The sequence below is a fragment of the Mobula birostris genome, chromosome 7 (assembly GCF_030028105.1).
Source record: "Mobula birostris isolate sMobBir1 chromosome 7, sMobBir1.hap1, whole genome shotgun sequence".
Lineage (NCBI taxonomy): Eukaryota > Metazoa > Chordata > Chondrichthyes > Myliobatiformes > Myliobatidae > Mobula > Mobula birostris.
The window spans coordinates 174847170-174861767 of record NC_092376.1 but is presented as its reverse complement, the minus strand read 5'-3'; the positions used below and the strand labels follow the sequence as shown (position 1 = coordinate 174861767).

Here is a 14598-nt window from a genome sequence, read left to right as displayed (position 1 = left end):
AAATGGATGTCCCTGTATTCTGAGACTGTGTCGTCTGGTCCTAGACTCCCCCACTATAGGAAACATCCTCTCCACATTATCGTGAATAATCAAGAACTTATCAATCTCCGCTTCAAATATGCCCGTCGACTTGGCCTCCACAGCTGACTTGCAATGAATTCCACAGATTCAACCCCCTCTGGCGAAATAAATTCCTCCTCATCTCTGTTCAAAAGGGAGTGGACTAAATGTTCATAAATGTGATTAGTGTGGATAGCATGGCGAGGATGGGCTGAAAGGATATTGTTTCCCCTGGCTCAGGGAGCTAAGTACATCATTTCCCTGAAAGTGGCCATACAGGCGGACCAGGTGGTGGAGAAAGGGAACTGACTATTGGAGTTGGGACGTGACATTTCAGTATACAAGGTATTGGTGAAAATACACCTGGACTATTGATATTAGTTTGTGATTGTACAAGTTATTGAAAAACCTGTCTTGCATACTGTTTAGACACCAGCAAGTCAAATCGGAGCCATGGTAGTGTAGCAGATAGCGTGATGCTATTGCATCTTGGGGCATTCCTGGGTTCAGAGTTCAGTTTCAGTGTCCTCCGTGAGAAGCTTGTACGTTCTTCCTGTGAGCGTGTGGGTTTCCTCCAGGTGCTCCAGTTTCCTCCCACAGCTCCAAAGAGGTAGCATGTTAACTGGCCATCGTAAATTGTCCTGTGATTACGCTAGGGTTAAATTGGTGGGTTGCTGGGTGATGGGGTTCGCTGAGCCGGAAGGACCTGTTCCATACTGTATCTCTAATCACAAACAATCAAAGTCATTACTCAGTGCATTGAGGTAAAACAATAACAATGCAGAATAAACAGTAAAGCTGCAGTTTAAGTAACAATAAGGTGCCAGAACATAACAAGGTAGGTTATGAGTTCATTTTATTGTGTAGGAAGTTGGCTCAAGGGTCTGACACAGTGGATATAAGCTGTCCTTCAGCTTGGTGGTACGTGCTTTCAGGCATTTGCACTTCTGGAGTAACACACACAAAATGCTGGAGAAACTCAGCAGATCAGGCATCATCAATAGAGAGAAATAAACAGTCGACGTTTCGGGCTGAGGCCCTTCATCAGGATTTGTATTTTCTGTTGATGGGAGGAAGAAGGAGAGAGAATGTCCAGTCTTTGATTACGCTGGTTGTTTTACTGATGGTTTCCATGATGTGCTCAGCTATGTCTACAACTCTCCACAGAAGTCCGAGGACTAATTGTCTCCCAATGCAGAAAGCATTCTTGTCACGAGAGGAAGTTACCACGATAATTTTGAACAATGACACATCATTAATCGCTCAGTATCACACAGAGTGGGACTATTCTCCCCGGAGAATAAATACTAAGTGTTTTAACCATCACTTTCAACATGTTAGTGGTTTCATTGAGTATATGAGTAAACTGGCTTATTATCAGCAGAAGTACTGAGGAAGTGAAAAACGTGCATCACATACAAATCAGTTCATTACTTCTCTGCCTCTTCCCCTCCCTTCCCTCTTTGTCTCCCCCTCTCTTTCTCCTCCTCTCTCCCTTTCCCTTCCTCTCTCTCTTCCCTCTGCTTCTCTTCTCTCACACTTGCTCTTTTTGCTCCCTGTTTCTTTCTGTCTGTCCCTTTTTCTCTGCTCTCCCTCTCTCCCTGCCTCACTCTCTCTTTCAAAGCCTTTTCTCTCTCTGTTCCTCTCTTTCTCTCTGCTTCTGACTTCCCTTTTATTATAAAGAGTAGCTTTATTTGTGACTTGTACATCGAAACATACAGTGCAATGCGTCAGTCTGTAACAACAACCAACACAGTCCGAGGATACGCTGAGGGCAGCCCGCAAGTGATGCCATGCTTCCAAGTACCAATGAAGCATGCCCACAGCTTATAAACCCTAACCTGTACTTCTTTGAAATGTGGGAGGAAACTGGAGCACCTAGAGGAAACGCACATGGTCACAAATAGAACAGACAAACTCCTTAAAGACTGCCGCAGCAACTGAATTGGCACTGTAAAGCGTTATGCTGACCACTACGTTTCTGTGCCGCCTTTCACAGTTCATTAAGATAAAACAATAACCACAAGACCACAAGACAAAGGAGCAGAAGTCGGCCATTCGGCCCATCGAGTCTGCTCCGCCATTTTATCATGAGCTGATCCATTCTCCCATTTAGTCTCATTCCCCCGCCTTCTCACCATAACCTTTGATGCCCTGGCTACTCAGATACCTATCAATCTCTGCCTTAAATATACCCAAAGACTCAGCCTCCACTGCTGGCCGTGGCAACAAATTCCATAGATTCACCACCCTCTGGCTAAAAAAATTTCTTCGCACTTCTGTTCTGTATGGGCGCCCTTCAATCCTTAAGTCATGCCCTTATAACAAAATATAAGGTGTTATCAGAGTGCAGAATGCAGAATACAGGACTGAAGGTGCTGTATTTAAATGCGCATAGCATTTGGAATAAGGTGGACGAACTTGTGGCGCAATTAAGAGTTTGGTCAGTCTGACGTTGTGGGCATCACTGAGTCCTGGCTGAAAGACGGCCATGAGAGCTTAACATCAAAGGATATACTTTGTATTGAAAGGACAGGCAGGAAGGCATAGGAGGTGGTGTGGTTCTGTTGGTAAGAGATGAAATTACATCTTTAGAAAGAGGTAACATAGGGTCAGAGAATGTTGAATCTTTGTGGGTGGAGTTAAGAAATTGCAAAGGTGAAAAAACCATTATGGGAATCATATATAGGCCTCCAAATAGTAGCCAAGGTGTGGGGTTAAGGTTGCAAAGGAAACTGGAGAAGGCATGTAATAAGAGTAATGACACAATTGTAATGAGGGTCTTCAATATGCAAGGTGATTGGGAAAATCAGGTTGGTGTGAGATCACAAGAGAGGGAATTTGTTGAATGCCTGTGAGACGGCTTTTTAGAGCAGCTTGTGCTTGAGCCTACTCGGGGGAAAGGCTCTCTTAGACTGGGTGTTGTGTAATAACCCAGATCTTATTAGGGAGCTTTACGTAAAGGGACCCTTAGGAGACAGTGATCATAATATGATGGAATTCACACTGCAATCTGAGAGGGAGAAGCATGAGTCACATACATCAGTGTCACAATGGAATAAAGGGAATTACAGAGGCACGAGACAGGAGCTTGCCCAGTTGGGTTGGAGGACGGTACTAGCAGGAATGCTGGCAGAACAGAGGTGGCTGAGGTATCTGGGAATTCTTCAGAAGGCGCAGGATAGATATGTCCCACAGAGGAAGAAGTTCTCAAATGGCGGGGGTAGGCAACCGTGGCTGACAAGGGAAGTTAAAGACTGCATAAATGTCAAGTAAAGGGCATATAATGTAGCAAAAGTGAGTGTGAATTTGGATGATTGGGAAGTTTTTAAAGTCCACAAAAGACAACTTTAAAAGCTATAGGATACGAAAAGATGAAATAGGAGGGCAGACTAGTCAATGACATAAAGCAGGATACCAAAAGTTTTTTCAGTTATATAAAGAGTAAAAGGGAGGTAAGAGTTGATATTAGTCCACTGGAAAATGATGCTGGTGAGGTAGTAATGGAGGACAAGGAAATAGCAGATAATTTTAATGGGTACTTTGCATTTGTCTTCACTGTGGAAGACACAAGCAGGGTACCAGAGGTCCATGAGTGTCAGGGAGCAGCAGTGAGTGCCATTGCTATTACAGAGGAAAACGTGTTAGGCAAAATCAAAGGTCTTAAGGTGGATAAGTCACCTGGATCAGATGGACTACATCCCAGAGTCCTGAGAGAGGTTACTGAAGAGATAGCAGATGCAGTGGTTATGATCCTTCAATAATCTCTTGATTCTGGCATGGTCCTAGAGGACTGGAAGATTGCAAATGACACTCCACTCTTTAAGAAGGGAGGAAGGCAAAAGGACATAAATTATAAACCAGTTAGCTTAACCTCAGTGGTAGGGAAAGTGATGGAGTCTATTATTAAGGATCAGGTTTTGAGGTATTTGGAGACTAATGATAAAATAAGTCAAAGTCAGCATGGTTTCTTTAAAGGGAAATCTTGCCTGACAAATCTGTTAGAGTTCTTCGAGGAAGTAACAAGAAGGTGGACAAAGGAGAGGCAGTGGATGTCATAAGGCACTTGATAAGGTGCGACATATGAGGCTGCTTAACAAGATTAAATCCTTTGGTGTTACAGGAAAGATACTGGCATGGGTAGCGGAATGGGAGTAAAAGGGACCTTTTTTGGTTGGCTGCCGGTGACTGGTGGTGTTCCTCAGGGGTCAGTATTGGGACCACTGCTTTTCACATTGTTTGTCAATGATTTGGATAATGGAATTGATGGCTTTGTGGCAAAGTTTGTAGATGATACTAAGATAGGTGGAGGGGTAGGTAGTACTGAGGAAGCAATGCAATTGCAGATTGATTTAGACAAATTGGAAGTGGACAAAAAAACAGCAGATGGAATAGTGTTGGGAAATGTATGATAATACATTTTGGTAAAAGGAGCAATTGTACGGACTATTATCTAAATGGGGAGAAGGTTCAAACATCAGAGGTGCAGAGGGACTTAGCAGTCCATCTACAAGCCTCCCAGAAGGTAAATTTACAATTTGAGTCTGTGATAAAGAAGGCAAATGCAATGTTGGCATTTATTTCAAGGGGAATAGAATATAAAAACAAGGAGACAATGTTGAGCCTTTATAAGACACTAGTCAGGCTGCACTTGGAGTATTGTCAACAGTTTTGGGCCCCATATCTCAGAAAGGATGTGTTGACATTGGAGAGAGTTCAGAGGAGGTTCAGGAGGATGATTCTTGGAATGAAGGGGTTAACATATTTGGAGCGTTTGGCAGTTTTGGGCCTTTACTGAAGAAGGTTCGCATTCATTTCTAGAGGTATAGAATATAAGAGCAGGGATGTGATGTTAAGGCTCTATAAGGCACTCGTGAGACCACACCTGGAGTATTGTGTGCGGTTTTGGGCTGTTTTAGTGCTCTATGATTCCTGTACTCCTTGATTCAGTAAAGAGAGGTGAACCAGTAAGACAAGGCAGTTTGGGATCAGAACTCACTTGGAAATGTAAGTTGCTGTTATATCTCCCCATATGTAACAAGACACATGCTACAGCTGTCCTGACATTCCCCTCCCTCAAAGTGAAGTTCCTTCTGTAACTGAAGCTCTGAAAATCCCCAGGCTCCTCCACACCAAACTAACACCGTGTTCCTGTGACTCTCCACAGTTCGCTGTCCTGCCTGGGCTCGAAGATGTCCACCGTCCATTGGGATCTCCTCCTTGCAGGTAGGTCTTATGTGGAACACTCCACTATCAATGTCTATGCATTCATCTAACTGGACACCAACTTCTCCAAATCTTTAAGATATATTTGAAGGACTTTATTCCCTGGAGTGTAAGAGAATGAGAAGAGATTAGATAGAGGTATACAAAATTATGAGGGGTATCGATAGGGTAAATGCAAGCATTCCATTTCCACTGAGGTTGAGTAAAGGGAACCTGAGGGGGAACTTCTTCACTCAGAGGGTAGTGAGAGTGTAGAACAAGCAGCCTGTGGATGTGGTGGGTGCAGGTTTGATTTCAACATTGAAAAGAAGTTTGGATAGGCACAACGTACAAAGTTCAAAGTAAATTTATTATCAAAGTACGTGTATGCCACCATATATAACTCTAAGATTCATTTTCTTGTAAGTGCACTCAACAAATCCAGTAACCATAACAAAATCAATAAAAGACCACACCCAACGGGGCAGACAAACAACCAGTGTGCAAAAGAAAACAAACTGTTCAAATATAAAAGAGAAAAGAAATAATAATAATAATTAATAAATAAGCAATAAATATCGAGAACAAGAGGTGAAAAGTCATTGAACGTGAGTCCAGAGATTATAAGGCCGTAAGACTTAAGAGCAGAATTAGGCCATTCAGCCCATCGAGTCTACTCCACCATTCAACCATGGCTGATCCTTTTCCCCTCCTTACCCCATAACCTTTGAATCCATGTCCGATCAAGAATCTATCAAGCTCTTCCTTAAATACACCCAAAGACCTGGCCTCAACAGCTGCCTGTGGTAATAAATTCCACAAATTCATCACCCTCTGGCTAAAGAGATTTCTCCACATCTCTGTTTTAAATGGACACCCCTCTATCCTGAGGCTATGCCCTCTTGTCCTAGACTCCTTTATGGGAAACATCCTTTCCACATCCACTCTGTCTACGTCTTTCAACAGCACCCCATCCTTCTAAATTCCTGCGAGAACAGACCAGAGCCATCAAATGTTCCTCGTATGGTAACCCTTTCATTCCCAGAATCATCCTTGTGAACCGCCTCTGGACCCTCTCCAATGCCAGCACATCTTTTCTTAGATGAGGAGCCCAAAACTGTTCACAATACTCAAGGTGAGGCCTCACCCGTGCCTTATAAAGCCTCAACATCACATCCCTGCTCTTTTATTCTAGAACTCTTGAAATGAATGCTAACATTGCATTTATCTTCCTCATCATCAACTCTGCCTGCAAGTTAACCTTTAAGGTGTTCTGCACAAGGACTCCCAAGTCCCTTTGCATCTCAGATTTTTGGATTTTCTCCCCATTTAGAAAATAGTCCACACCATTTATTTCTTCTACCAAAGTGCATGATCATGCATTTTCCAACATTGTATTTCATTTGCCACTTTCTTGTCCATTCTCCAAATCTGTCCAAGTCCTTCTGCAGCCTACCTGTTTCCTCAACACTACCTGCCCCTCCACCAGTCTTCATATCATCTGCAAACTTGGCAACAAAGCCATCTATTCCATCATCTAAATCATTGATATACAGCATAAAAAGAAGTGGACCCAACACCGACCCCTGCGGAACACCACTAGTCACTGGCAGCCAACCAGAAAATGATCCTTTTATTTCCATTCACTGCCTCCTACCAATCAGCCAATGCTCTAACCATGCCAGGAACTTTCTTGTAATACCATGGGCTCTTAACTTGGTAAGCAGTCTCATGTGCTTACAATGAGTTTGTTAGGCAAGATTTTCCCTTAGGGAAACCATGCTGACTTTGTCCTATCTTGTCCTGTGTCACCAAGTACTCCATTACCTCATCCTTAACAATTGACTCCAACATCTTCCCAACCACTGAGGTCAGGCTAACTGGTCTATAATTTCCTTTCTGCTGCCTTCATCCTTTCTTAAAGAGTGGAGTGACGTTTGTTATTTTCCAGTCCTCTGGCGCCATTCCAGAGACCAATGATTTTTGAAAGATCATTGCTAATGCCTCTGCAATCTGTACCGCTACCTCTTTCAGCTTTTTGAGCATCTTCTCCCTTGTAATAGTGATTGCACTCACTTCTCTTCCCTCACATCCTTCAACATCTTGCACACTGCTAATGTCTTCCACGGTGAAGACTGATGCCTGTGTCAGTGAAGACTCATTTAGTTCATCTGCCATCTCCTTCTCCCCTGCATAAATACTCCGGCCTCATTTTCTAGCAGTCTTATATCATCTCTCGCTAATTTTTAATACTTGAAAAAGCTTTTAGCTTGGTTTCACAGTTCATCTTTTCCCTCCTAATGATTCTTTTAGTTGATCCTAATGACCCTCTGTCTTCCCACTAATTTTGCTTTATTAATTAAAGTCTGTCACGAGCCTTATGACCTATCAGGCCGGTGAAGCAACTGAGAGTACGAGACTCCCCACCGGATACGACGCCAGTCTATCGCGAGGTTAACCCCCAGCATTTTTGCCGGTACCCATTCTCAGCTGGGTAGACTGGAGCAATGTGTGGTTAAGCGCCTTGCTCAAGGACACACACGCTGCCCCGGCCGAGGCTCGAACCCATGACCTTCAGATCACTAGTCCAACGCCCTAACCACTTGGCCACGCACCACACACTTTGTTGTATGCCCTCTCTTTTGTTTTAACATTAGGCTTGATTTCCTTTGTCACCCATGGTTGTATTATTTTGCCATTTGAGTATTTCTTTGGTTTGGAATACATCTATCCAGCTCCTTCCTCATTTTTCCCAGAAATTCACTCAATTGCTGTTCTTCTGACATCCCTGCCAGCATCTCCTTCCAATTTACTTTGGCCAACTTCTCTCACACCACTGTAATTTCCTTTACTCCACTGAAATACTGCTACGCAGTCTTTACTTTCTCCGTATCAAATTGTCATGGGAACAGTTCAGTGATGGGGGGGGGAGTGACGTTGAGTGTAGTTATCCCCTCTGGTTCAAGAGACTGATGGTTGAGGGTTAATAACTGCTCCTGAACCTGGTGGTGTGAGTCCTGAGGCTCCTGTATCTTCTTCCTGATGGCAGCAGCGAGCTGAGAGCATGATCTGGGTGGTGGGAATCCCTGAAGACGGTTGCTGCTTTCCTGTGACAGCGCTCTGTGTAGATGTGCTCAATGGTGGGGAGGGCCTTACCCATGATTGACTGGGCCGTATCCACTACTTTTTGTGGGATTTTCTATTCATGGGCATTGCTGTTTCCACAACAAGCTGTGATGCAGACAGTCAACATAGTCTCCAGCACACATTTATAGAAGTTTGTCAAAGTTTTAGGTGTCATGCCAAATCTTTGCAAGCTTTTGAGGAAGTAGAGGTGCTGACTGCCATGATTTCTTCATAATTGCATTTAAGTGCTGGGCCCAGGACTGGTCCTCCAAAATGAAACATCAAGGAATTTAAGCACAGAGGACCATCTGGAGAAACTTCTGAAATGCCTGGTTCGCTGCCGCTGCTACTGTGCAATCGAGAATTTCCGGAGGGATGGCCCCAAATCCTCAGCTTTGCCTGTTGCTGGCGGCCGGGGCTGGGGTCGAAGCACTCGGTGCTCAGTGTCGGAGGGTGGGTCGGAGGCTCGAAGTTTTCGGACGGACTCAGGGTCGGACTGTGATCGGGTGCTTCCAGGGTGCTGCATCGGCAAGTGTGCGGCACTGGAAGCTTATGGCGGGGAGTTTTCTTCCTTCTACCGTCTGCGTGACATGTTGGGACTTTTGAGAGACTTTGAGACTTTTTACCGTGCCTATGGTCTGTTCTTCTATCAAATTACGGTATTGCTTGCACTGTTGTAACTATATGTTATAGTTATGTGGTTTTTGTCAGTTTTTCAGTCTTGGTCTGTCTTGTGTTTTTGTGATATCACACTGGAGGAACATTGTATCATTTCTTAATGCATGTCCTCATAACCTAATAATCTAATAAAGTTGCTGACCCTCTCCACCTCTGATCCCTCTGGCTTTTGGACCTCTGGTTTCCTCCGCCTGAAGCCTATAATCAGCTCCTTCGTCTTGCTGACATAGAGGGAGAGGTTGTTGTTATGATACCACTCAGTTAGATTTTCAATCTCCCTCCTGTATGCTGATTCATCACCACCTTTGGTTCAGCCAACGACAGTGGTGTCGTCAGCAAACTTGAATTTGGCTTTGGAGCTGTGCTTAGCCACACAGTCACAAGAACAAAGTGAGCAGAGCCGGGGCTAAGCACACAGCCCTGTGGTGTTCCTGTGCTGATGGAGATCGTGGAGGAGATGTCGTTGCTGATCCGAACTGACTGGGGTCTGCAGGTGAGGATCTCGAGGATCCAACTGCACAAGGAGGTATTGAGAGCTCCTTGAAGCTTATTGATTAGCTTTGAGGGGATAATATTATTGATTGCTGAGCTGTAGTCGATAAACAGCATCCTGAGATATGAATTTTAATAATAATAATAATAAATAAATATCAAGAACGTGAGATGAAGACATGGATGGGAGGGGTAGAAGGGGCGACGGTCCAGGTACGATCAATGGAACTAGGCGGAATAATAGTTTGGCATTGACCGGATGGGCTGAAGGGCGGAAGTGCATCGATGATGTTGTCCCCCAGAAGCCAATCAGGGTCTTCCCGAACCAGAAACCCTGGATCAATAGTTCCGTGCGAGCAGCACTTACAGCGCGACATCGAGCTTACACTGCTGGCAATCAGCAGGAGCTCGAGACAAGCAACTATGATCTGCGCAAAGCTATCAAGGCTGCGAAACAACAATACGGGGACATGATTAAGTTGAGATTCACAATGAATAGCTCACGTGACTTGCGGCGAGGGCTGCATACAGATTTGACATTGTGGCCCCTGCCCATCCCCCACGTGAACCATCTGTTGTTGGCCCCCAACCAACACATATTCCACTCTCCCCTCTTACCCCTCCTCACAGTCCCCCACCCTGCTCTCACACAAAACCACCACGGTGGGCTTCACAGCTGAACAGGTGAGAAGACAGCTGAAACGTCTCAACCCAAGCAAGGCTGCAGGACTGGAAGGTGTCAGTACCAGGATGCTCAAAGCCTGTGCCCCTCAGCTATGTGGAGTACTTCGCCATGTATTCAACCTGAGCCTGAGGCTCCAGAGCATTCCGGTACTGTGGAAGACGTCCTGCCTCGTCCCTGTGCCGAAGACGCCGCGCCCCAGCGGCCTCAATGACTACAGACCGATGGCATTGACCTCCCACATCATGAAGACCCTGGAGAGACTTGTTCTGGAGCTGCTCCAGCCTATGATTAGGCCACACTTAGATCCCCTCCAGTTCGCCTACCAGCCCCGACTAGGAGTTGAGGATGCTATCGTCTGCCTGCTGAACCGTGTCTATGCCCATCTGGACAAGCCAGCGAGCACTGTGAGGGTCATGTTTTTTGACTTCTCCAGTGCGTTCAACACCATCTGCCCTGCTCTGCTGGGGGAGAAGCTGACTGTGATACAGGTAGATGCTTTCCTGGTGTCATAGATTCTTGATTACCTGACTGGAAGACCACAGTACATGTGCTTGCAACACTGTGTGTCTGACAGAGTGATCAGCAACACTGGGGCTCCACAGAGGACTGTCTTGTCTCCCTTTCTCATCAGCAAGGGAGGTGAGACTGAGTACAGGGCTACGGTAGGAAACTTTGTCACATGGCGTGAGCAGAATTATCTGCAGCTTAATGTGAAAAAGACTAAGGAGCTGGTGGTAGACCTGAGGAGAGCTAAGGCACCGGTGAGCCCTGTTTTCATCCAGGGGGTCAATGTGGACATGGTGGAGGATTACAAACACCTGGGGATACAAATTGACAATAAACTGGACTGGTCAAAGAACACTGAGGCTGTCTACAAGAAGGGTCAGAGCCATCTCTATTTCCTGAGGAGACTGAGGTCCTTTAACATCTGCCGGACGATGCTAGGATGTTCTACGAGTCTGTGCTGGCCAGTGCTATCATGTTTGCTGTTGTGTGCTGGGGCAGCAGGCTGAGGGTAGCAGACACCAACAGAATCAACAAACTCATTCGTAAGGCCAGTGATGTTGTGGGAATGGAACTGGACTCTCTGACGGTGGTGTCTGAAAAGAGGATGCTGTCCAAGTTGCATGCCATCTTGGACAATGTCTCCCATCCACTACATGATGTACTGGTTGGGCACAGGAGTACATTCAGCCAGAGACTCATTCCACCGAGATGCAGCACAGAGCGTCATAGGAAGTCATTCCTGCCTGTGGCCATCAAACTTTACAACTCCTCCCTTGGAGGGTCAGACACCCTGAGCCAATAGGCTGGTCCTGGACTTATTTCATAATTTCCTGGCATAATTTACATATTACTATTTAATTATTTCTGGTTTTATTACTATTTAATTATTTATGATGCAACTGTAACGAAAACCAATTTGCCCCGGGATCAATAAAGTATGACTATGACTAAGATACCATGTCAGACTTCAAAGCCAAACGTTGTGGTGCCACCAACATCGCAGCCTCTCTCCCAGATGAGCTCAGTCGCTTTTACGCTCGGTTCGAAGTTGCTAACTCTGAGCCTCCGAGGGAAGCCACCGCTACAACCTGCAACCTGGTCATCTCTGAGGCTGTGGTACGCAGATGTTTCCAATGAATGGACAGTCGCAAGGCTGCAGGACCAGACGGCATCCCAGGGTGGGTACTCAGGAAGCGTGCAGCACAACTGGCAGATGTGTTTACAGATATTTTTTATCTCTCCCTGTCCCAGTGCAGAGTGCCCTCCTGCTCCAAATTATCCACCATTGTCCCTGTACCAAAAAGCACCAAGGTAACATGTCTGAATGACTGGCGTCCTGTCGTTCTCACGTCAATAATACACAAATGCTTTAAGAGGCTGATCAGATTATATCTGTTCAGCATTCAACACCATAATTCCCTCTTGGCTCAACAGGAAGCTCAGAGACCTTGGCCTTGACCCTGCCTTGTGCAGCTGGATCCTGGACTTCCTGTCAGATCGCTGTTAGTTGGTAAGAGTGGGCTCCCTCACCTCCACCCCTCTGATTCTCAACACAGGAACCCCTCAGGGCTGTGTACTAAGTCCCCTGCTTTACTCCCTGTATACCCATGACTGTGTCACCACCCACAGCTCTAATCTGATTAAATTTGCCAATGACACTACAGTGATTGACCTAATTTCAAACAACTACGAGGTGGCCTACAGGGAGGAAGTTATTTCACTGACACAGTGGTGTCAAGAAAACAACCTCTCCCTCAATGTCGCAAAAGCAAAGGAGCTGGTTGTGGATTATAGGAGGAATGGAGGGAGGCTAACTCCTATTGACATTAATGGATCTGGGGTTGAGAGGGTAAACAGCTTCAAGTTCCTCTGCATCCACATCACCGAGGACCTCACGTGGTCTGTACACACCAGCTGTGTGGTGAAAAAGGCACAACAGCACCTCTTTCACTTCAGATGGTTGAGGAAGTTTGGTATGTGGCCCCAGTTCCTAAGAGAGCTGAGAGCTGACAGCATCCTGACTGGCTGCACCGCTGCCTGGTACGGGAACTGTACTTCCCTCAATCGCAGCACTCTGCAGAGAGTGGTGCGGACAGCCCAGCACATCTATAGATGTGAACTTCCCATGATTCAGGATATTTTAGATTAGTTTAGATTATGAGGACACTCAGTCCTCGTTTATTGTCATTTAGAAATGCATGCATTAAGAAATGATACAATGTTCCTCCAGAGTGATATCACAAAAAAAACAGGACAAACCAAAGACTAACGCTGACAAGACCACATAATTATAACATATAGTTACAGCAGTGCAAAGCAATACCATAATTTGATAAAGAGCAGACCATGGGCACAGTAAAAAAAAGTCCCAAAGTTCCGATTGACTCCCAATAGTCCCCGATAGCAGGCGGCAAAAGGGAGAAACTCTCCCTGCCATAAATTTCCAGGCGCCAACAACTGCCGATGCATAGGAAGCACCCGCCCACAGCCAATACTGAGTCCGTCCGAAAACTTCGAGCCTCCGACCAGCCCTCCGACACCGAGTACTGAGCACCATCTCTGCCGAGCGCTTCGACCCCACCCCGGCCGCCGAGCAACAAGCAAAGCCAAGGATTCGGGGCTTTCTCCTCCGGAGATTCCAGACCACACAGTAGCAGCGGCAGTGAAAGCGGCATTTCAGAAGTTCCTCTGTTCTCTCACGTCTGTCTCCATCAAATCAGGATTGTGCACGGCACCCTACTTGACAGATTACAGATATCATTCACCGGAGTGGCCGCTGCGCGCTGCGTTGTGCCGCCATCTTCTCCTCCTCTTTACAAAGACAGGTGTGAGAAAAGGGCCCGAAGGATCACTGAGGACCCGAGTCACCCCAACCACAATCTATTCCAGCTGCTACCATCCGGGAAACGGTACTGCAGCATAAAAGCCAGGACCAACAGTCTCCGGGACAGCTTCTTCCACCAGGCCATCAGACTGATTAATTCATGCTGAAATGAGTGCATTTCTATGTTACATTGACTGTTCTACTTATTATAAATTACTCTGATTGCACAATACACATTCAGACAGAGACGTAACATAAAGAAATAAAGTCAATTCATTCATAATGCTCTATGACTATATGTTTTGGGTGACATCTCCTTACATAACATGTTAAATTTAGCCTGACAACCTGATCATTTGGAATTGTTGGAGGGGAAACTGTTAACCTTGTTAAGCTTGTTATTAAGAACCCAGTCATTCATGAACAGATTCTTCAATTCACTCACAGGGAGTTAATCTATGCAGAGGAAACCTCTCCATCACTCTTACCCTCCGCACATTTCCCCATACCCCGTAACTCATTCTTTCCTGCTCTTATTGGACTGTTGAATGGTCCCCAGTTCAATAAGATGGACACTTGTCCTCACAATCTACCTCATTGTGACCTTGCACCTCATTGCCTGCCTGCACTGCACTTCTCTGTAACTGTGACACTTTATTCTGCATTCTGTTACAGTTTTCCCTTGTTCTACCTCAATGATCTGATCTGTATGACTGACATGCAAGGCAGGTTTTTCAATGACAGAGTGTGGTCATGGTTACAGAGAAAGAACATTCCATCCCATTCCCCACTCTGGTTTCCCTCTCACCTCTTCTCTTCTCCACATCCACTGGTTCACCTCCTCACTCACTTTTCCCCACACTCCACTCTCCTCTCCTATCAGGTTCCTCCTTCTTCAGCCCTTTACCTTTTCCACCTATCACCTGTCAGCTTCTCACCCCCACCCCTCCCCCACCCACCTGGTCTCACCTATCACCTGTCAGATTCTCACACACCCCCTCCCCCACCCACCTGGTCTCAC

The 14598-nt window shown here is 45.7% G+C and overlaps 1 protein-coding gene across 3 annotated transcripts in view; it reads left to right on the top strand.

The window, feature by feature from the left end:
• Positions 1–14598, top strand: part of pdgfrb (platelet-derived growth factor receptor, beta polypeptide) — a 108426-nt gene that overhangs the window by 36665 nt on the left and 57163 nt on the right. Inside the window, exons 1-2 of one of the 3 annotated variants that reach the window (XM_072264120.1) lie at positions 3172–3212; positions 5228–5286. In XM_072264120.1, coding sequence (XP_072120221.1) covers positions 3187–3212; positions 5228–5286 — 85 coding nt within the window. In that variant the 5' untranslated portion in view covers positions 3172–3186. Of the gene's footprint in view, positions 1–3171; positions 3213–3246; positions 5068–5227; positions 5287–14598 lie in introns of those variants that run through there. The other 2 variants (XM_072264122.1, XM_072264123.1) reach the window with 2 other exon arrangements.